This window comes from Panthera tigris, chromosome A2 (genome assembly GCF_018350195.1).
Source record: "Panthera tigris isolate Pti1 chromosome A2, P.tigris_Pti1_mat1.1, whole genome shotgun sequence".
Lineage (NCBI taxonomy): Eukaryota > Metazoa > Chordata > Mammalia > Carnivora > Felidae > Panthera > Panthera tigris.
Genome location: NC_056661.1, coordinates 153,084,713 through 153,107,855, shown reverse-complemented (window position 1 = coordinate 153,107,855; position 23,143 = coordinate 153,084,713). Strand labels below are relative to the sequence as shown.

At 40.0% G+C, this 23,143-nt stretch overlaps 1 protein-coding gene across 1 annotated transcript in view; it reads right to left on the bottom strand.

The window, feature by feature from the left end:
* The window catches only part of TBXAS1 (thromboxane A synthase 1), a 155,403-nt gene that overhangs the window by 110,264 nt on the left and 21,996 nt on the right, over positions 1-23,143 (bottom strand). Inside the window, exons 2-3 of the mRNA XM_007082622.3 lie at positions 9,220-9,313; positions 6,551-6,603 (exon numbers count right to left, since the gene is read on the bottom strand). Of these exons, the coding sequence (XP_007082684.1) occupies positions 6,551-6,603; positions 9,220-9,313 (147 nt within the window). The remainder of the gene's footprint in view (positions 1-6,550; positions 6,604-9,219; positions 9,314-23,143) is intronic.

Here is a 23,143-nt window from a genome sequence, read left to right as displayed (position 1 = left end):
CTTTTGTGAAAGACTCAACTTTTACCAAGCTAGGAGACCCAAATTTTGCCCCCTAGTCTGGCCTCATGGCCAGAAATGTAAATATAGTTTAGGATTTCTGTGCTTAATCCCAGGGCTTCAGGGATACCGTGTTTTCTCGGTGGTCATTGTAGTCTTCATTCTCATCGATTCCTCTTAAAATGGAGTCACATTTTTAGGTCAAACACCTAAATGAGTCTCATTGTGAGGCACACACTCCAAATCAGTGGCAGAAACTTCTGTGTTTGACCCCTGTGCATCAGCACCTACACGGCTTTTCTGCAACTGTGCCTTCTTTCCCACCTGAGTCCTGCCATTCTTCACCATCTATGATTCTATTGAGCTCAGTCCAGCTTAAAAATGAGAACAATCACCCCATATCACTTGCCCAGTGTGAGTCTGAATGCTTGTATTTTCTTGAACAGAGCAATAGTTTCCACCCACCCCATCCTCTGCCACATTTTCAAGCCCAGTGTGTTCAAGTGTCTTGTGTCTTCTTAGAGACCAACCGGGAGGCACAAGGGTGCAAGAGGGCTGAGTCTTTCAGAGCCCTCTAACTCTGATCTAGGGGAGTGGGCCAGCAAATGTCCCACACGTTGATGACCCAGCCATATGACTGAATTAAAGCAAACCATCTCGGCTCTGCCCTTTCAGCCGCACCTAAATAGTATACAAGCATGATGGCGAGAAGTTTTTGGATGGCACTCACTTCCGAAGCACACACTCTTCTAATGGATGGCGCAATGGGATCTGAGCTTAAAAAAATATTGAAATGACCTTATTGTTTTCATTGCTTTTCCATATGTATCCTAAAGTTCTCAACTTCTTTACTGCCTGGTGACAAGGTGCTATTAGTTCATGTGTGTTGGCTAATTAAATGAAAACACTGCTAAAAACCTCCAAGTTAGACACATATGAGACACCTTGATCTCCTGTGGGCATGAACCTTCTATCTAAGTGCCAAGTCTTTTTATCCAAAGTCTTATTTGCTTGCTAAATTGATTTTTTTTTCAGTCCAGGGACCCAAGGTTCCCTGAGAGGTGGATTGCTTCAGAGTCTGAGACTTGCAAAGATGCTTTTAGAACACTCTACTGCTGCTAGGTACCACAAGGTGCTACATGCATGATATCCAAACGAGGTTATTTGATGTAGCACGGCAAGTGATCAGGCAGAATGGAGCACAGAAGTCAGAAATATATATATGAGAGCTAATAAATGATAAAAATGACATTCATTTCAGTTGGAAAAAAAATGAATTTCCAGATGGAACACGACCATCCAAAAAAAATAAAGGTGAATGCCTACTCCTGTCCTTCCCCTCAAATAAATGCCCGATGTACTAAATAACTAAAAATTTTTAAGTTTATTTATTTTGAGAGAGAGAGTGTGTGTGTGTGTGTGTGTGTGTGAGCAGCGGAGGGGCAGAGAGAGGGAGAGAGAGAGAGAATCCCAAGCGCTAGCTGTGCAAAGCCTGACCCGGGGCTCGAACTCACAAACCGTGAGATTATGACCTGAGCCAAAACCAAGAGTTGGACACTCAACCGACTGAGCCACCCAGGTGCCCCTTAAATATCTAAATTTTTTAAATTAAAATAAAAAACACTAGAAAAGTAGAAGTTAAAAAAATATGTCTGAGTAAGATACAAAATGTAGACATCATAAAAATTGATTAAATTGAAGAATAAAAAAATGTTTTCCGATTGCAAAAATGCACAATAAACAAAGTTAATATAAAGGAGGAAATATTTGAAATAAAGGGCTATTTTCTTTAATATATAAAGAGCTTCTACAAATAAATAGGGAGAAATCTCTAACCTGATAGAAAGGTAGCAAAGAATTCTATAGAAAACAAAATACAATGGATTTTAAACATATGAAAAGATATTGAGGCTTGCTCATAATTAGGAAAACAGAAATCAAAACTACCATCACATGATAAAGATATAAAATCATGAACACCATATTTAATGGTAATCACATGAGAGAACCAGGTGTTCTCATACTCTTATCTATGAGAATGTAAATTGATACAACTCCTGGACAGAGCAATTTAAAATAAAATTTAAAAATGTAGATGATCTCTGGGGCACCTGTGTGGCTCAGTCTGTTGAGGGTCTGACTGTTGGTTTGGGCTCAGGTCATGATCTCGTGGCTTCAAGCATCTGAACCCTCCATCAGGGCTCTACACTGGCAGCATGGAGCCTGCTTGGGATTCTCTCTCTCTCTCTCTCTCTCTCTCTCTCTCTCTCTCCTCTCTCTCTCTCCTCTCTCTCTCTCTCTCTCTCCTCTCTCTCTGCCTTCCCCAACTTGTGCTATCTCTATCTCTCTCAAAATAAATAAATAAACTTTAAAAAAAGAGAATAAACTTATTTTTTTTAAATGTAGATAATCTTTGATCTAATAATTTGTTCTAGGAATTTATCCTACAGACATACTTACACAAGACAGCAATGGTGTATATACAAGAATATTACCTGCAGTATTGTTTATAAGAACAAAAGGTATTCATCAACAGAGAACTTGTTTTTAAAATTAGGATACATCCATACAATGGAATCCTTAAAAAATAGAATAGCATTTAACAAGAATGAATGTATTAAAATGGGACAATGTCACAAATATCATTAATGAAAAAAGCAAGATAAAGAACAACATCAATCATATATTATCCATCTGGGTATTAAGAAATTGATAACAGAGGTTGCTTCTGAGGAGTGGCTAAGGGTCCAAGGTGGGAGTCAGTTTTACTTTTTTCTGTATACTTGTTTGTACTTTATGAGTTATGTACAATGCGCATGCCTGCCTACTTAAAACTTAATGTTCTAATGAGAATATATGAGATCATTTAACAAATCTAGCTTGATAAAGGGATACAAGAATGAGGGGCCACTAATCAAATGGAGGGGCATAGGTGATGGATGCCAAGAAGCATGAAAATCCAAAGGGGAGCTAAGTTTATACCAGAAATCAAGATCAAAGTGATGTGAGGGCAAGAAGAAATGGGGATGAGGCTAACTAAAAGAAAAGTGACAGTACTATTATTTACAAGAGGGATGGTATGAGGGATAAGAAGCTTTAGATAGGAGCCTTTAGGAGTTGCAAATGAGCTGAACTTAAGGTGCTGTAAGTATTTATAAGTAATTAATAGTAATAGCATAATAAAGGCTGTCATCCACTGGATTATAAAGTCAGTTACAAATTAGAATGGAAAATAATCTCCATCCTGTTTATATCCAATCACAAATGTATGGGGATTATGTTGATACCATTCTTTTAGGAGTTGGGAAGGAATGTAAATTCAACTTGGGGCTCATGCTCAGACTGAAGAAGATAACCAGTAACCATTAATTGACTCAAGGTTATCTAAAGCAGTAAAGCCTCGCTCTCTTCCTATTATGTTGTCAACTCTGTGCAATTCAAAAGAATTCTAATCAAGTTTTGTGAATAAGAGCTATATAGGTATGCATGCCAGTCCATCTGCTTTATCTTCAAGTTCAAAGAAGGCAGAGACTACATGTGTAGTTTTATCTGCACAGAGTATGGCAAAGCAGGCTACATAATTAGATACTTGGTAAAGACATTTTGTTCTTGGTGGTGGTGGTGTTGGTGGTGATAATAAACAGTGATGTTGTCAGCCCTTCTTGGCAGAAAGCTTCTCTAGCAGTATCTTCCCCATGGCAGTGAGTGGGAGGGAAAGTAGATAAGGAGCCCATCTTCAGTTTGGGGACCCGTTCTCTGACTGAGTTGCTATGATAACAACCACGTAATAAGCATAATAATCCCCATATTTGGTGTTCAATTCCAGAGCAGAGAGGACGTCCTCTCTGCCATGTTCCTTCCAACATATAGTACTATCCTGCCATCTAATGACATAGTGCGTCTCTATTTGGTGTCAACAGTGTGGGGTTTCCTTTGTCAAATGGTGAATCAGGCTATCATTCCAATTTTTAAGAGGACCAATCTGGTCTTGATAATATCTGCTTAAAAACTAAAGGTAGTCTAAAAATTAATATAACTTAAACCAAATCCCTGTATAAAGGAAGGATCTTTCATTGAACATAGTTCATCCTCGACATTCCCAACCAGGGAAATTATTTTGCTAAAACTTAAGCAGTCACAAGATCATTTTTAGGGCTAGAATGGACCTTAAATATAGGCTAGTTCATCCCTTTTGTTGTAAAAGGTGAGCACACGAAGTCTCATCCGGATTACAGAGCTCAGTCAGGACTTTGCCCACTACTGTATTGCCTCCAAATCCAGTAAGGGACATGTTTAACAACAAGTCAGCATTTTATGACTCATCTTTTTTTTCTAAAGCAGAAAAGGTTGATAGCTTTGTAGCAAGAAAGTATGCCATCACCTTTCTTTCTTCCCCTTTTTACCAGAGGTGGGAACAAAGAGTAGAGACGATACTGTGATTTCGATCTCTACAATTTGAAGTCATTCTCTTTAAGTTTTCTTGAAATGAAAAGGATAAATAGTGTTAACTTAAAGTTGGGGGGTGGGGTTGATTGGATATCTTGTCAAGGAAACTAATTCCCTCTCTCTCTCTTCCTCTCTCTCTCATATACAGACATGCACACCACACCACCCACTAGTTATAAACTCTTTATCTGACATTTTAAAATTATGTTAAAACACCCAAGTGCTCTTCTCTGGAAATCTGCACAAGAAGTGCTCAAGGGAAGTGATTCCTAGAATTCAAACTGCGGGAGGCCTTTTCCTACTTCCAGGGAAGCTACTGTCATTCTGAATCAATGCTATGTCTCAGAAATGTATGGGACAGTCCCCAAGGTCACTGGCAAGTCGGCCACAGAATGACACTATTAGACCTGGACTGAGAACTTTTAAAAAGCCATGGAACAGCACCAGAGTAAGAGAAAGGTAAACGGGTCAGTCCCCTAGCCTTTACTGAATATCTATCATGCTTAAAGCAAGAAGCAATGCACTTAAAAAAAAAAAAAAAAAAAAAAAAAAAAAAAAAAAAGTAAGTAAAGACCAAGCTAAAAGGGATCTTAAAGAGGTAGAGTTGCTTATTATTGAAAGATACATGCCACGTCCCTGCCCCATCAGTGTCAGTCTTGGCCAAGTGACTTGCTTTGGCCTCACCACAGAGTGTGCTCCCTCCCCTGATTTTGAGTTTGGCTATCTAACGTGATTTGGCCAATAGGATGTTAGCAGACATGATGCGGCAGAAACGTTAAATGTTCTTGTGCTGTTAGGTTTTCTTTCCTGAATGTTTGCCTTCACCTTGAGAAGAGCCTGTTCTAAATGAGCTTACCTACCCAGAGGCCTGGCAGATTCACTAGAAAGCCCAGTTAAGCTCAACCAAGTGTAGTTTACATAAATCTATTCTGGCCACGCCTTTGCAACGTGGTGAACAATAATTGGTTGTTGAAGTCCTGCATTTTAGATGGGTTTGTAATGCAGCAATAACAGACTAATTATGGAGAACATCTAGTATGACATCTTAATTTATCACTTTTGCAGGATTACATAACAAACAAAACAGCGGAGAGAACAACTTGGCTAAAACTGTGGCTCTCCAGGGTAGGTTTATTTCCACAGAGTACAAGTCAATCTCTTTTGAAAATCACCCCCAGGGAGAACGATGGGATCCATGGGTCCCACGGACAGAAGAATTCACAAACCACTGGACCCCCATTAGCATGTACATTAGGAACAGAACTTCACTGCACCTAAAAAAGTGATCACAGACCTGGAGGTCTGGAGAAGGAGCTGGGAAAAATCACCCAGTGGCTGAGGAGGAGTGATGTGAAAACAGACTAAAACGATTAGGGCTCCAGGGTGGAAAGACACATGTTGAGAATCAATATGATTCGAGTCTGTCAAATCTTGAATAGAGTAAATGATATGAACATATGTTTGTTCACCAGATTCTGGAATTTTATTTATTTATTTATTTTTTAAAGAAGGAGCACACTCAGAGGCATAAAAAGGGAAACTTCAAGGAAAAAAGAGAGACTCTATTACTTTACATGGCTGAAAACTATGGTGGCCATATGTCCCAATATATCCAGGACAGTCTCAGTTTCCACTGTCGTCCTGGGGTAATTATTAACAGCACCCCCTTTCACGTTCAATACAGTACTCTATTGGATGGTAGATTACATGGTCGTACAGCTGACAGCATGCTGAACAAAACATGGTCAACAAACAGTTGAACAAAACAGGTCCAAGTAAGGTTTAGGTAAGTTCTTGAGAAGACCAGTCATGGGTTATCAAGGCACATGGGACTGAGGCACGGGGACCAGTGCGTCCGATTGCAGCAGTGGTGAGAGATGGTCAAGACCCCCAGGGTCTTAAAGGCTGGGAAATGGTATTCTTTCAGCCTAGGATGGGGCCCCCTTGGGCAACCCTGGGGCCTCCTCTCAGTGCCTTATCTGTACTGCCAGGCACTCTCTTTGTGGATTCTTGAAAGATCTAAGCACATGCAACATCACCATTTTGGTTATTACTTCCTTATCAGAACATGCAGAAATTGAGGTAGAAGAGTGAGGTTCCCTCTTACCCACACAGAGGTCCGTGTAGCTTTCTGAGCTCCATTTGGCTTTCCCAGAAACCCTGCAGAAAACAAAGCACTATAGTAAGGATAAGATTAAACAAAATTTTGAGTATTCAAATTGATTCAGGAAAAAAGTCTGGAACTGTGAGAACACAATTACGTAAACAATAAAAAAGAATTGAAGTTATATTGCTTTCAAGTACTTTGAAGTATTAGAATAAACTGGTAGCCTTAAAAAAATATATTGCTGAGGAAAAATCTCGGTCAGTTCTGCTTTAATGGACAGAAGAGATCATCTGTACTTAAAGTATTTGTGTATAATTGCTTCTAAAATATTTGAAAACCGTTTGCTTTCTCAACTATGTTAACATTCCCCTCGGCAGTTTGGTTTATATTATTATTAATTTTGGAAAGCCTCTCTTGACAGCCACTATATGTGTAAACGCCTGCTGAATCTATCCAAATTATCACAAGTTCTAAATTATCATGATCCTCATCCAATTTTTAACTAAGACCAACAGAGTCAAAACATAAGAACCTTAGGGTAACTTGATATAGGACTAATAAGAACCTTAGAGTAACTTGATACCCTAAGCAGGACTAAACATTAGACATGTTTTGTAGCAGGGAACGAGTATACTTAGAGTTACACGTGGGGTGGAGGGTCAGAAGGTGCCAGATCCATTGTGCTGTAGGGATGCAGTAGTGTAGTAGGGATGGAGTATGTGTGCAAATATACACAGAGGAGCTGTAGAGGTGAAGGGATGGAGATGTCACACAGATCCCTGTGTTGTGGGAATGAAGTACACAGGGAGACACGTGATGGGTAGGGAAGGGGAAGGGAGGAAGAGGTGGATATCCTTAATGGAAACACATCTCATTCTTATTACATAGACTTTCGCAGTCTAAGCTTGCCATATATCAAAGAAAGCTTCTATGAATATAAAAATAGTCGCTGAAATTACTATGTTCTGGAGAGAACTTGGCAAGGTTTGCACATACAAGGATGCTGAGCTGAAAAGGAGCATATGTGGAAATTAACCAGAGGCAGGAGCACAGTGTTCTCTTCACATGGACGGTTATACTATTTTTTTTTCCTCAAAAATGTTAGTACTAAATTACTCAACTGAATGCAACTGATCATTCCCCCCACCCCCTGAAATATGTGAAATTTATTTACTTTAATTTCCTATCCAGTGTGTTGTTCTATTTTGACACTCAGAAATTTCTTCACACTTGCTTCAAGAACTCACAGGAAGCCTTGATGAGATCGCTATTTGCAGGCTTCACATTGTGAACATCCCCCCAAGACAGAGACGAGGAGAAGGTATTTAAAACCCGAAGAAGAGCAGAACAACAACAATAAAGAGTGAAAAGAACATTGGACAGAGAAAGGGACAAAAAGGAAGAGAAAAGAAAGGAGGAGGGAAAAGGACAGAAATAGCTATTGTTATCTGTCTGGTGCTGAGGGCCAGCCTTTCTGAGGGTAGGGGTGGGGAAATGCTAGAGACATGTTGAACAGATATGATCAGGATTGGCCCACACTTAGCCCTTCCTGTCTCTGGCTCAGCGGCCCTTCACACGCAGGACCTGTCGGCTCCTGATGTTGGGGCTGGTGGCAACACGGCCATGAGTTCGCAGATTAAACCATGTGGCTTCTGAGAAAACCCAATGAGGGAAAACAGAATACCCTTAGAAGATAGAGTCCTGGGGCTGTATCTACAAATGACTACTGGACATATCGACTTGCATGTCATTCTGGCCAAGGGTATCTCCCTGAACCAGCTGCCTTCCTGACCTTCTATTTCTGTCAACTCATGGCCATTCTCCCTATTAACCTGGCTCAACACTTAGAGGCACTTAGCTCATTTACCTTGAATTCTCTACATCCAATTCATTCCAGGAGTCACTAACTTTGCCCCCAATGTCCTTCTTTTTTCACACGGACCACCTGGGCCAAGCCCTCATTGATTCACCTAGACTTAATCTAAATCTTCCTCCCTGCAGAGTCACCCTTTACTTCAAGGTCCCTCTCCTGCTTGAAAATGATAGCACACTAGCCAGCCAGCCAGCCCGCCCATTGCTGTCTCACACAGCTGCTTCCCCTAGTGCTCCCCCATCTTCAGCTTTTAGTAATAAGTCCAGGCTGCTCGTCAAGCTGTGCCTTGTTTTTCATTTAAGTGAGATCACACACATCGTTGCTCCCCACCTGGTTTGTGTTCTTGTCTTTGTGACTATTGTTCCTGCAGGACCTCCTTCTCTAGGAAGTCCTCCAGTGTGATTCTAGCCCTGACAGAGAATCAGGGTTGATTCTACCTAGGGTACATCCTATCTCATGTTTAACACCATGATTTTATGTGTGCACTCAAGGGAAGAAGTAACTTCTGCTTCTTCCATATCCCAGGCCCTGGCACATTTAGATACCCAGTCAATGGGTTTTGGGGTGAATGGATGAATGAATGGGTGACAGGACTCACTGCATGCTGATGAGTAATAAACAATGGATTGTTGTCATCATGTGAGAATTCATTCAGTAGGGGAAGGCTCAACACACAGCGCCTTCACATATAGACCACCCCAGTGTAGGCGATGTAGATGGGAGCAGTGCTTCATGGGTAAAGTTGCCCTGGGCTCAGCATATCTTATGCTGGAAGACAATGGAAGGCTTCCCTTACCTGGCGGAAAAATGCCAAGTTTCCAACAAAAGGAGAAGGCTTGGGATGTCTGATGCCCAGCTTCTCCAGTCTTGAAAATGCTGATGTGGAGTACCTGAGGGGAAAAGCAAAATTTAAAAACCAAGGACCTGAAGTTTTCATTCATACGTTGGCCCTGTTAGGAAACAGAATTACTGAGCTCTCCTCAGGGAAGGGTGGAAGGAGTGGTTTCTGGTTGACAGTGTCTAAGGACCAAAGAGGTAGAGACGTAGAGGCGAGTGAGTGGAATAGAACCCAGGAAATTCCTCCTGATTGAGTGACAGGCTGGAGATTGAGGAATCCTAAAATGTCACAGTTAGAAGACAAGGTGATGGTGTGGTCTAAATGCCCCTTCCCTACCTAAAGTTTCCATCAATACATTGTTTTTAAAAATGTACCTCTCCCCAGTTCAGTTCCTTTGTCCCTACATCTACCATGGACAATTATCAGAAGGCAAAGCAGGAAAAAAAAAAAAAAGTAACAATGGCAAAAATAAGTTCCCTGTGCAAATTTGTGTTTTCTTGGTCAAAACTGACCCCTGCACATAATTTGTCCCTCATCACATTGCATGGACTAATAGAGAAAAATAAAAACCAGGAGGGAGAGAACACACCATGGAGATGAGACCTCATCTCCAACTGCTTATAACCTCTTTATGTCTTTGTTTTCATGTCCTGAAACCATATGGGAAGCATATTTTCTTAACCAAAAATCAGGAAACGTGGCCCGACAGATTTCTGTGCCACTTTCTAGGAGAAAGCAGCAGTCTGAGAAGTGCAGCGTAGCTGTCAAAACATTGGAATTACTAGGATATTTCACCAGTTTATGGGAACAGAGGGATAACACAGTTAAAGTCAGAACTGGCTTAGAAAAACCTGGACATATGGCTAAAATCCCTAATCAGCCAGCCAATTAGGTCAAAAGTTCAGTTAGTTCAGAAAAATTAATGAGTCAAACTGGGTGTTTAGCATCATGCAGAGATCAGCCAAATCTCAATTCAGGAGCAAGGAAAAATTTAGAACATATCATTACAGCCAAGCTTCCTGGGAGTACTAGAATTTAGACGAACAAAATGCTGCTCTAAAAATCATTCACCTATCATTAGAAAGATGGAATGTTCATGGTAGTCTCTGACCTTCCCCTTTCCCACCTGTAGTCCAACAAGAAGCACTTAAAATACAAATTTTTCATCAAATATTCAGAAATTCAGGGAAAGGACAACCCAGCTTGAGTGCTGGTTTGTGTTACTCTGAGCAATGGGTCTACTTTCAAAGTAGTCACAAGGGAGAACCAAGAATGGGAAGAAGTTTTCCACCATCTGGCTGAATTACTGGGTTTGAATGAGTTCCCAGGACATCACATGTAAGTCCATGTTCAAGTGTGATTACAGGCCGCACTTAAGAGCCACGTGTGAATTACACGGATCAGTCAGGCCATCATTCCTCTTCATTAGCTTTTGTACCAAAGGTCAACAGCATAGTGTGCAAAAGTTATTCGTTCAAGTAGACCAGGATATTTTAAATAATTCCCCTCACCCCAAAGAGGAAAAACCAAAGAAGACTTACCAGTGCACTTAACACTTCCCTCAGCATCCTTGAATCTGGCTTCTATCTTCATTTCTCTATCAGTTTTTGTGAATTATTTTCTAAATGTGATCTCTAATGGGTAGAAAGAGATATGTAGATCTTGGGCCACGTAATTACATCTTAATTTTTTAATTAGATGTCTTGATTGTCTAATTAAAGGACAAGAAGTCTGTGCCTAATTACACGTGCTAATTATTATGCAAGTCCATGCCCTAATTATGTAACTCCACTTACAAAAATACTGCTTGTGTGTCTCTGCACAAAATTCAGACATTTTCAAACATATGGCATCAGCAGAGAATGTTCTGGACATAACCATAAACTTCACTTTGCAACGTGTACTCCAAGTATAGACTTGGGCCTCTTCAGCTGGGAATTGGCCAAAAGTTGCCATTAGTAACCAGAGTCCTCGTACCAGAATCAACAGGGAAGGATCACTGGCACCAGACTGCTGGGCAAAATTGCAAAGTGAGTTCCATTTGTCTTGCTTTCACTTCCTTCTCTGCATCCTTGTTTCATCCTTCCTGGTCCCAGGGTCCTCATGCTGCCCTCTGTCTGTCTCAACACACTCTCTGGACAATCCATGGACCCTAGCTGTTATGGGTTGAATCGTGTCACCCCCAAAAAAGAATAGTTGAAGTCCTAACCCCTGGTACCTCAGAATATGATCTTATTTAGAGATAGAGTGGTCACTAATGTGATTAGTTAAGATCAGATCATACCCAAGTAGAGTGGAACTCTAATCCTTATGGCAGGTGTCCTTATAAAAGGACGGCCACATGAAGACATGGAGACATGGGGAGAATTCCATCTGACAACAAAGGCAGAGATTGGAGTTAACACAACTACAAGCCAGGGAACACCAAAGATGGACAGCAAACCACCAGAAGCTAGGAAGAGGCCAGAAAGGATACCCCTTTATAGGTTTCAGAGGGAGCATAGCCTTGCAAAAACCATAATTTCAGGGTCTGGCTTCCAGAACTGTGAGACAATGAATTCCTAGTGTTTTAAGCTCAGTTTGTGGTACTTTGTTATGGCAGCCTTAGGAAACTGATACACCAAGAATACCCATGAATGAGTTTCAGAGAATCAATGAAAAAATATCTTTAAAAAAATCTCCTCCTGCTACTCTAAAAATTGTCACCATGAAGGAAATTTCTTTTTTATGTCAAATTGTGCCATTAGGTCCTGTGCCATCAAAAAAGTGCAGGTGGCCTGGGATGCTACTGTGAAAAGCAAGTAGTATGCAGTTGTCATGCAGCCGCCATATTGTAGTATTCTTGTCTTTGATGGGAATTAATAAAAACATCCCTTATGATTATGGACATCTATCATTGTTTACCTTAAGGATACTTAAGTTGGAAAATGACATCAAAAAGTATATATAGTAGCCTTAGATACCCTTCTCTGGTTTCATTTCACAGCTGAAATAGTCATTTCTTGCTATAGCACACAAATTCCTGCACTGCCAGGGGCGTGTCTTCTACTACACCTTCTCAAAATAAATTGAATAATATGAATCATGTTCAAAATAAGATTCCATTTTTAAAGTCTAGAAGTTCCCCAGTATTTCATTTTCCCCGAGACAAAGCCCTTTCTTGATGGATTCCACAAAAGTGGTCAGCCTTTTGGTTAGCCAAAGAAGTCACTTGCGATACATTGAGGAAATATTTTGATGAATCATGTATGAAAGAGATAGTCAAGCTGATTGAGATTTGGAGCAAGAGAAGACAGTCAAGTGATGGCCTGCCCTCCAGGATTTCCCTCACTGAATATCTTAAGCAGCCATAGAAGACGTGGTTTCTCTCTTGTGTGCTTCTGGGAACCGCTAGCTCCTTGGTTCATCCATTATGTTCTCAACATTACTATTGAAGAATTTCTACTTGGTGAGATTCAAGTCTGTTGATGTGTTTTTGAAATGCTGAAATATTCCTTTGGCAAATAACACATCTCCTGGGGTAAAAATCGTGATTCTCCAGTGAAGCCAGGTAACCCCACCTGTCCTGCTCTTTGGAGAAGAAAAGTCCTTTGTCATGGTTACTCGACGCTTGTGACATGTATGGCCATCAAAGGACTTGCCAGCAATTCCATTAAAAATTGTGGCCACATTGGAAACATTAGAAACAAGGTCTTAAATTGTTGCCTTCTCAAAAGGTTTTAAGACACGGGAGCAGAGTGTTTGCCAACTTTGACAGAGATTTGGGCAAAAAAACCACTACAACTATTAGACAAAGCCTACTTTAATTTTACTGTAATTCTTTCTAGTTTTTTCTGTGAGGATTTTTTGAGATTACATTCTCTATAATGTTTTCTTATTTCTATTTCTCTATATTTCTACTTTTAAACTTGATATAAGGGAAGAAATCTCTGTATTAATCCTTTATGAATATTATTTTTTGAAAATGTTATTAATTTATTTTAAAAAGAGAGATTGAGAGAAAGAGCATGAGCAGGGGAGAGGGGCAGATGGAAAGAGAGAGAATCTTAAGCAGGTTCTATGCTCAGCATGGAACCCTATGCACGTCCCAATCTCACGACCCTGGAATCATCACCTGAACCAAAATCAAGAGTCAGATGCCTAACCGACTGAGCCACTCAGGTGCCTGTGAATATTATTTTTATGGCTGCAGAATATTCCTCTTGTGGACATATCATAATTTACTAAATTATTCTTATTGGTAAATATTTAGGCTGTTCTTGATTTTTTTAGCTGATTTAAGGTCTGTTACTACAATGAATATCTCTGTGCATCAACCTTTTCTAGCACTTTATGCATCAAGCTTTTCTAGACCTGAAATCCATGAGTGACCGGATTCAAATATTGGTACACAATGCTTTCCAGGAAGTTTGTCCCAGTGAGTCTCACTGGCAGTGTATCCATTTCACCAAATGCTCTCATAAAATTTCCCCCCTTTTTTTAGACACATCAATGTATCTTGATGTCTGCATTTCTTGGATTATGGGGGGGGGGGGAAGAGAGAGAGAATGAGAATATTTTGCCATCTCTTTTTCTCTAATTTCAAAAATATCTCCCACCTTTGAAATTCTTCCTTTCTCCCCTCATTACTACCATAGCTGATCCAGGTGGCAGGCATAATTGTGCCACACCAACTGGTTAAATAATTAATTGGAAAATGAGCAGTCATTGATGGGTGACTGTAGGTTGACTCCAAGCACACATTTGGGTAGGGAAACGAAGATAAGCAGATGAATTCTGAATAGGTTTTTTTTTTTTTTTTTTTTTTTTTTGAGAAAATAACTCTCTACAGGCTGGTTAGTTGATTTTAAATTCTGTTTCCTTCTCCTTCCTTGCCCCATTAATACTACAGAAACTGTAAGTAGAAATTGCATCAGCCGTGCCTCCAGGCAGGAGCTCCTTAGAAATGCTGAGTTTCTAGATGAGGTCACCCCAGGTCCCCTGTTAGCACCTCATCTCTGTTCAGCATCTTCGTGGTTGGTCCCCTCTCCCAGAACCCGCTGCCCCAAGACCATGCTCTCAGCTTGTCCTCAGGGCTGGAAACCATCTAGTGCACATTCATGTCTCCATTAGTAGTAGTTAGATTATCTACTAAGATACAACCTAGAAACCAGAATGTTCATTTACTAATCTGTCAGAGTAGGTATCCTTTTCCAGGAACAGGAATCTGATGTCCCTCCTCAGAGCCCCTCCCCTCCTAGTACTTGAGAAGCCAAATCAATCATCAGAGTGTTGAGTCAGGTTCTATAATGAGAGGTGGCTCATTAGAAGAGGTATGTCACTGGGACCCTGGTAAAATAATCCCGCCCTAATGCCGAGCACATCCCTATAAAGGTTTGGCAATGAGACAGTGTGCTTGCTGTCCCACCCACCTTTCCCCACTGATTTGTATTGCCGCCTCCATCATACTCCTTAGTACTAGAGGTGCCTGGTTCTATTTTGATCCATTTGTCTGGCTTATGGCAATGCCTCACTATTTTAACTATTACAATTCTGTATTACTTTTTAATATCTTACTTTCTCATATTAGTTTTAGAATTAACTAGTCTAGTTTGATGAAATAGTCTGCTGAGATTTTTTTTATTGGAATTGCATTAAATTTATAGAGTACAAACATTATTACAACATTGAGTATTCTCACCTATGGATGTATTATATCTCTCCATTGATTCTGTTGTCTCTGTCCTTCAGTAACATTTTATAATTTTATGCACAAGAATATCTCTTTGCCATTTACATATGTTGGTTATTGATATTGCTCATGTGTAAGAACACTATTTGTTTTTTATGCCAATCTTGTAATCAGTGATCCTTCTAAATTTTCTTGTTCGTTCTGTGGGATTTACATGTGGGATATCTGATTTCTTATGCTGACAATCATGTTTTATGCAAATAATATCAGTTTGTTCTATTTCTTTCTAATCATTTTGTTTCACTTTTCATTTTATTTTCTTGTTACATTGGCTGGGACCTCTAGTACAGTGTTTAAAAGAAGCAATAAAAGAGAGCATCTTTTTCATATTCTTGATTATAGGAATGTGTCTAATGTTTCAAACTCAATAGTGAGGGGCGCCTGGGTAGCTCAGTCGGTTAAGCGTCCGACTTCGGCTCAGGTCATGATCTCATAGCTTGTGAGTTCGAGCCCTGTGTCGGGCTCTGTGCTGGCAGCTCAGAGCCTGGAGCCTGCTTCAGATTCTGTGTCTCCCTCTCTCTCTGGCCCTCCCCTGTTCATGCTCTGTCTCTCTCTGTCTCAAAAATAAATAAACATTAAAAAAAATTTTAAAAAAACCTCAAGAGTGAGATTTTGCTGCAGATTTTTTACAGATATCCTTTATTGGGTTAAGGACATTTTTTTTCTATTCCTCATTTGCTTAGAAAAGTTTTTCTTAGTTAGTCTTGCTATATAGGCTTATCTATTTTATTAATCTTTTCAAAGCACCAAGTTTTGCTTTTATTGATCCTTTCTAGTTTTTTGTTTGTTTGTTTTCTATTTCACTATTTGTTTAGCATTTTTTATTATGGTCCACCTTCTATTTTCTTTGGGTTTACTCTTTGTTCTTTGTTTCTTTGGATTTTGTTTATCTGTTTTAGTTTGTTAAGTTAATCATTGTAATTCACTTATTTTTAGTATTTAAAAAAAATAAATGCATTTAAGGCTGTAAATCCTCCTCTAAATGCTTCTTTACCTGCATCCCACACATTCTGAAATGTAGTGCTTTCATTGTCTAATAGTTCCATTCTAACAGGGAACTTCTGAATATAAAATGTGCTGTAAGACGGACACAAGCAAAACTCAGAGGGAAGTATTTTTGAATTATAAGACTTTCCTATTGTTTTTCATTTCTGCCCAGGCTTACCTATAAGATTTACTAAGTAAAATTCCTTATAATTTGTTCCAAAAGACCCAGAAAAGGGAACTGCTTAAAGTCCTCACTCCTCTAGGGGAAAAGAAAATAAATGAGTACTGAATAAATACGTAAGTATCTGACTGATACTTTCCTTAGTAATGTAAAAACCACAAAAGCCTACTCATTTCAGTCATTACCCTGACAACAGCTTTGTCACAACACAAGAAAAATACATTTATACAGAAATACGATCATATAAATCATATAAAGGTAGAAATCAATATTATTTTCACATTACTGATTTGGAAATTAAGTCATAAGGAGGTTACGGAAGGCACTTAAGTGCTGCTAAGCAATTGAGTCAGAATGGAAACCAGGTCTGCCACGTTTCAAACAGGTGCTGGTATCCACTAACTCCACTAACCTGTTCCTTTCCATCCTCTAGGCTAGGATGTTGTGGATAAGCCACCACATGAGAACACACAGAGAATATGCTGAGAACAAAGGCAGGTTTATTAGAAACCAAAGGTATAGTAATAACAGATACTAATGAACTGATGATCATGATGAGAGATATATTTTGTCTATCTAAAAGCCTCACTTGTGTTTCTTACCCATCTCTTACTCAGAATTCTCAACTATGTCTTCTTTCAGTTGTGTTGCTTTCTCCTGTTCTCCTGGATCATTCCTGTCTGGATACAAACATATTGCAGTGTCTTCCATCATAAAGGAAAAGGCAAACCCCTTTGATTCCAGTCATTGCCTTCTTTTTCGTCCTTCCTTGAGAGTAACATCCTTTGAAAGCATTATCTAGACTTGTTCTCTCCCCTTCTATACCCCTAGTCTCTTCTCCACCTGTTCCAACTATGTTTTTTGTACCCACCACTATACTGGGATTGCCCTTGTCAAGGTCATTCATGATTCTTATCTTGTCAATCCAATGATTTCTTGCCAATCTTTGTACTTGACCTCTCAGTAGCATTTGACACAAATCAACACTTTCTTCTTCCTGAAACACTCTCCTTCTCTTGCTCCCTGTCGGCATTCCTCCTACCTCAGAGGCTGCTCCTCAGTGTCTTTGCTACCTCCTTTCCTTCTAACAGTCTCACCACTTTGCATACCATCTATACATCAATAACTTCCACATTTCTGGGGTGTCTGGGTGGCTCAGTTGGTTAAGTATCCAACTTTGGCTCAGGTCATGATCTTGTGGTTTGTGAGTTCGAGCCCCACGATGGGCTCTGTGCTGACAGCTCAGAGCTTAGAGCCTGCTTCAGATTCTGTGTCTCCCTGTCTCTCTCTCTCTGTGCCCTTCCCCTGCTTGTGCTCTGTCTTTTCTCTCTCAAAAATAGGTAAACATTTAAAAAAATAACTTCCACATTTCTCTCTCTAGTTCCATTCTCCATTCTCTCCACGAAACTCATCTTTATACAACTGCCAAATTGATTGCACGCTTTTAATGTCTATTAGGCATTTTAAACTTAACATATCCAAATCTGAGTTCAATTTTCCCCCTAAATTTCATCCTGCCCAGTCATCTCTATGTCACGATTGCAACCACAATCCACCCATTGCTCAAGCCACAAACATTTGAGACATGGTCAAGTGTGTAATTGTTTAATATATGACTACCCCTTTTAGTTGGAGAAGTATACATCTCCACCCCATTTACATTAGGCTTGGTTATGTGGCTTTTTTTTTTTTTTTTTTTTTTTTTTGCCAACTGAGCGTGAACAGATACAACACGAACCACATCCAAGCAAAAGTCAAGAGAGCAGCACACGGTGAACCATTTATTTTTCCCTCTGCCATGAGACCCCTAGTCTCCCAGGTGAGAGCTTTCCTGAAGTCTGGGTCCTGTAATAAAGATGAGGAGAAGCAGAGCTGAAAGTGATCCGTGCTAGATATTTAGTGTGAGCAAGAAATAAATATTTGTTGATGTAAATCACTGAGATTGGAGGCACTTGCTGTCCATGTGAAACTTACCTGAAACTGACTGATATTAGACCTGTTTTATCCTTCTCTTTCATTTTTCATACTTTACAATCTATCGGCAAATCCTTACAGTTCCATCTTCAAATTAGCTCCTTCTCCATAACTGCTCACTTCTCTCCATCTACATTGCTTCTACCCTAGTACAAGCCCCTTAGCAGGGCTATTTGCTAGTATCTAGCAAATGCATTTACCCTTTGACCCATCAAATTCACTTCTAGGAATTTGTTCTACCTGCATCCTTGAACATATACAGAGGTATTCATTTCAGCATTTTTATAACATCAAAAGACTGGAAACAACCTAGACACCTGTCGGTTTGGGGCTCTTTAGATAAATCATGATGCATCCATTTAATAATATACTATGCAACAAAGATGGAAAGTCGTTAACATACAATATTACACGTTGTCGGTGTTTAAATTTCCCCATGTGTCTCATAATTTTTCTTTTATAGTACATTTGTTGAATGAGGATCTAAATAAATTCTATGTGTTGTAATTGGGTCAGATGCCTCTTCTTGAGTATCTCTAAGTCTCTAAATTCCCCTCAACACCCCCCCCCCCCAACCTACCTTTTTCCCTCTTGGATTTTTTATAAACAAAACAGGTTGTGTCTTGTAGAGTCTCCCATTGTCTGAATTTCAATAGTTGCATATTGCATGGTGTAGTTTAACATGTTCTTCAGTCCCAGTCTGGTAGTCTGATCTAAACCACTGGTTCCTGAATTTGTCTGCACACTGAGGAGCTTCAGAATATCCTCATGTTTATGTCCTACTCCCCACCCCCCATGGTGACTTAATTATGTAAGGTGTGACTTGGGCTTTGGAATTTTACAAAGATCCTACATTGATTGCAGTGTTCAAAGCCTGATCCAGAGGCTTTTTCTGTCAGACTGCGCTATAGGAGATTGATGATATCTATTTTTCTCTGTTATTTTGATCTTTGGACTTGTGAAGATTGTCACCTAGATCCATTAATTCATTAGGAGCTGCAAAAGGGTGATATTCCTTCTGCACTGTTAGCTGGAATAATTCTGAATTTACCCTCATCTGCTATGGTTATAGCAGTTCATATAAGAAAAATAGGATCAGTGCTTGAGTCTTTCCTTTTATTGTTAGTTTTCAAAATAATGAGTTGATTGTATAACATCGTACAGTAGTAACTCCTGTTATTTTTGTATCATTTTGAATTCATGGGTTTAAGTATATTTGATATGTTTTGATCCATTGTAATGATTGCTTTATTCATCAAATTGTCCCATCTTTGGCTAGTGGGACCACATATAAGTTTGCTCCTGAGTACTTTTGATAGAATGTCTTTCTTGCTTTCTGAAATGTCAAGATGCTTCAAGTTCATCTTGTACATTTCTTGCCCCAGACCTAGATTAGCCACTTTCGCAAGAAGCCGTGGTTCTGTTTAATGGGAAATGCTATCTGGGGATCATAATAAGAGAAGACTTTTCACTGTACCTCTTGGTGATACTTCATGATACCATTTTGATACTTCAATCACATGAATGCCTATGCAAAAACATGAATAGATCTTGAAACTTTTAAATTAAATCCTCTATACTTGGAATTATTTTAAATGTAGAGTGATACCTTACAAAAAAGATCAATATGGTGAATACTATCAAAAAGTGAAGGAAATTTTTAAAGTTGGTTCACACCCAGCATGGAGCCCAACATGGGGCTTGAACTCAAGATCAAGATCTGAGGTGAGATCAAGAGTCAGACACTTAACTGACTGAGCCACCCAAGCACCCCAGGTGAAGGAATTTTTTAAAAGTAAGCTTTCCCAACTGTATTAGTTTCCTATTGTCATTATAACAAATAACCACAAACTTAATGGTTTAAAACAAAACAATGTATTATCTTACAGTTCTGGAGGCCAGCAATCCAAATGAATCTCGCTAGTCTAACGTTAAGATGTCAACAGTGCTGGTTCTTTCTGGAGGCTACAGGGGAGTATTGGTTCTTTGTTTCCTTGACTTATGGCCACATCACTCCAATCTCTACTTTCAGTCACCATATTAACGTCTCTGATTCTGACTCCTCCTGCGTTCCCCTCATAAAGGCCCTTGTGATTACATTTAGGACCCACCAGGGTAATTCAGTACACCCTCCCTATCTCAAGATCCCTAATCGCATCCTCAAAGTCCCTTTTGCCAAATAAAGTGGCATTCACAAATTCCAGGGCGTAGAACATGGACATCTTTGGGAGTCATTATTCAGTTACCACACCAACTTATATTTCTATAAATATAACCTATATTTATGTATATACCCTGACTTTATTTTGGAGTGTGCCTGAAAAGGGGAAGTGCCTGGGTGGGGACCATGAGATCATCAGGGCTTCCTGTTTAAAGAGAACTGGATGGTACATCTGCTTGGGGGTGGGAGGAGGCAAGCCCAAGGCTCACATGACATTAAGCCTTTGTCTCAGGCACCAACTGCTGAACTAAGCTTTACTGGCCCTCCCGACTAAACAGCCAACAGATAAGTATTTTAAAGAAAATATTACAATTTTTTTAAACAAATAATATGTCATCCAGTTGATGGCTATTATAGCACAGAGCTAACTTTTTCATTTCTATCCCAACTTTTCGGAGCAGGAGAGTCCGCTGAGGAAATAAATCTCTAAACTCAGTCATTTGTATAACATCTTTACAATTTCTGCCGTGTCTGCAAATGTCCTATGCTATTACTTGCTTACCAATTTCCTTTAAAGAAACTTAAGTGCATTTATTTCAAAAGGAAACCTTATGTCATGACCATAAATGAAAACTATTACCGCTTCCATAAAGAAGAAGTAACGGTAAAAATCAACACTATACCGTGGAAAAATTTTTAAGCCTGTGAACCTCCTAAAAGTTCACACGGATGGTCCATAGGCCACTGCTGGGAAGACCTGGCTCTTGAGGACAATCTGAGCAGGCCACATGTTTTAGTGTGCTCTGTCTAGTTTGTCCCAGCTTAGCAGACAGTTTAACACCATGCCCAGAGAACGATGAAAGACCTTTCTCAGAGCGCACGTGGAGAATTAGAGCAAATGAATCTTGTTGTCCTGTATTTCTCTCTCTCAGTACTGAAGAGAGCTAGTCTGCTTTTGCCATTGGATTTATTCTAAACTGTGATTGTAGTTTACCCTCCCGAAGAGGTGAGGTCCTAGCAGTGAAGTGCTTTATCACTGTGAGGGCTAATGTTAACCGACATGTTACAAATGAAGAGTATCACTGGGTCGACACAGATTCACTGCATGTCTCGTTGCAGACACGGTGCTGGGTGCTAGGGACGCTGCAGGGACGTGTCACTTACAACCTAGTGGACCAGACAGATTTTCCATGGCTAATGACAAGCAGTTAATTAAGCATTTACAGTATGATCTTTGCAGCAAAGAAGCATCCCATGCCTGTTGAAATGTATGTTTGTAGTCTGCTAACTTAAGAGCGCTCCTCCTGTCCAACTACTGGATGGAATTTGTCGCAGGTGAAAAAAATGGCAAGCAGTCCTTAAGGTTGTTACTCCCCCTCAAGACTAGTTTTCAAGCAACAGGGCCCTCCCAAGGGGACCAATCTCCTGAAAACCATTAAGCCAAGGACAGAGGGATCAACACTGGCATGGATAACAAGAGCTGTGACACCATAGCAGGTGAGGGCACTGGAACAGACTGCTGCTTTGGAAAGGCTGGTAAACCAGGAGGCCAGACAGAGGGAGCAAAGGGGGTACACTGAGTGGGCCCTGCTATCCCAGGATTTCCAATGCCTGTCCCGCCCCCAGAAAACCCACCAGTGGGGACTAATTGGCACCTCTGGGGCTGAGGCAGCAAAGGATGTGGAATCGGAGTTGGTGGTTAGGAAGGGAGAGGGGCTCGGTGAAGACGCCTCTGCCTCTACTCCCCGATTCTGCCCCACGTCACAGTTGGCCACAGACAGATTCTGTGAGCGGGCCTTGCCCTTCTGCATCAGCGAGAAGTAAGGAGAATGATGAAGTAGCACAGAGAAGTTTCACAAGGTGGAAACACATACAACCTAGCTTTCTATTTTAAAAATAGAGCAAAGCCATTGAATTTTGTCGCAAAATCGGTTAAGTGATATTTATGAAACACTTCCGGATATTTTTTTAAAGTGTTGGTTGTATGACTGAATTTAACTAGACTGAGCCCCCCGCCACAGACACGCCGGAAAATACAATGACAAGTATCTGATCTTAGCCAAAAGGCCGAGAAGCGATACAATGACAAATATAAATGCAGCATAAAATCTTCCCCTGAAACCTCGTTTCTAGCATGGAGAAGGAAAAAAAGGACTAATGGCTTAATGCATTTAAGAAGCACAACAGATGAACATAAGGGAAGGAAAAATAAGATAAAAACAGAGAGGGAGGCAAACCATAAAAGACTCTTAAATACAGAGAACAAACTGAGGGTTGCTAGAGGGGAGATGGCTGGGGGGATGGGCTAAATGGGGGATGGACATTAAGGAGGGCACTTCTGGGATGAGCATTGGATGTTATATGTAGGTGATGAATCACTAAATTCTACTGAAACCGTTATTACACTATGCATTAACTAACTTGAATTTAAATAGATAAAAAATATATTCATAATAAATATTTTTAAATAAAATATTTTAAAATGTTTATGGTATTTAATTTTATAAATTTTATATACAGATCTACTTATATATAATTTTATATGTTTATCTATTTGAAAATTAAATGCTGGGCCTTGAATTCCTCATGCGTCCGGAGGCCGCCTGGACGTGGCCTCCTCCAAAGCCCCTGCCTCATTCTGCTTCCCCCAGAAGCTGGCGAATATGGCTCTTGAGAGGAAAAAAGCAAACTCCCAGGTTTCTTACAAACTCCTGTCAAGAAAGAATTTTGCTTCGGTGAACTCCTCTCTTCTCAGTCCCCCCACCGCTGATTCCGCAGCCCTGCCCATAAGAATGAGGTTCTCAGCAGTGAGAACACAAACACAAGTCACCCACAACGTATTTTTGCA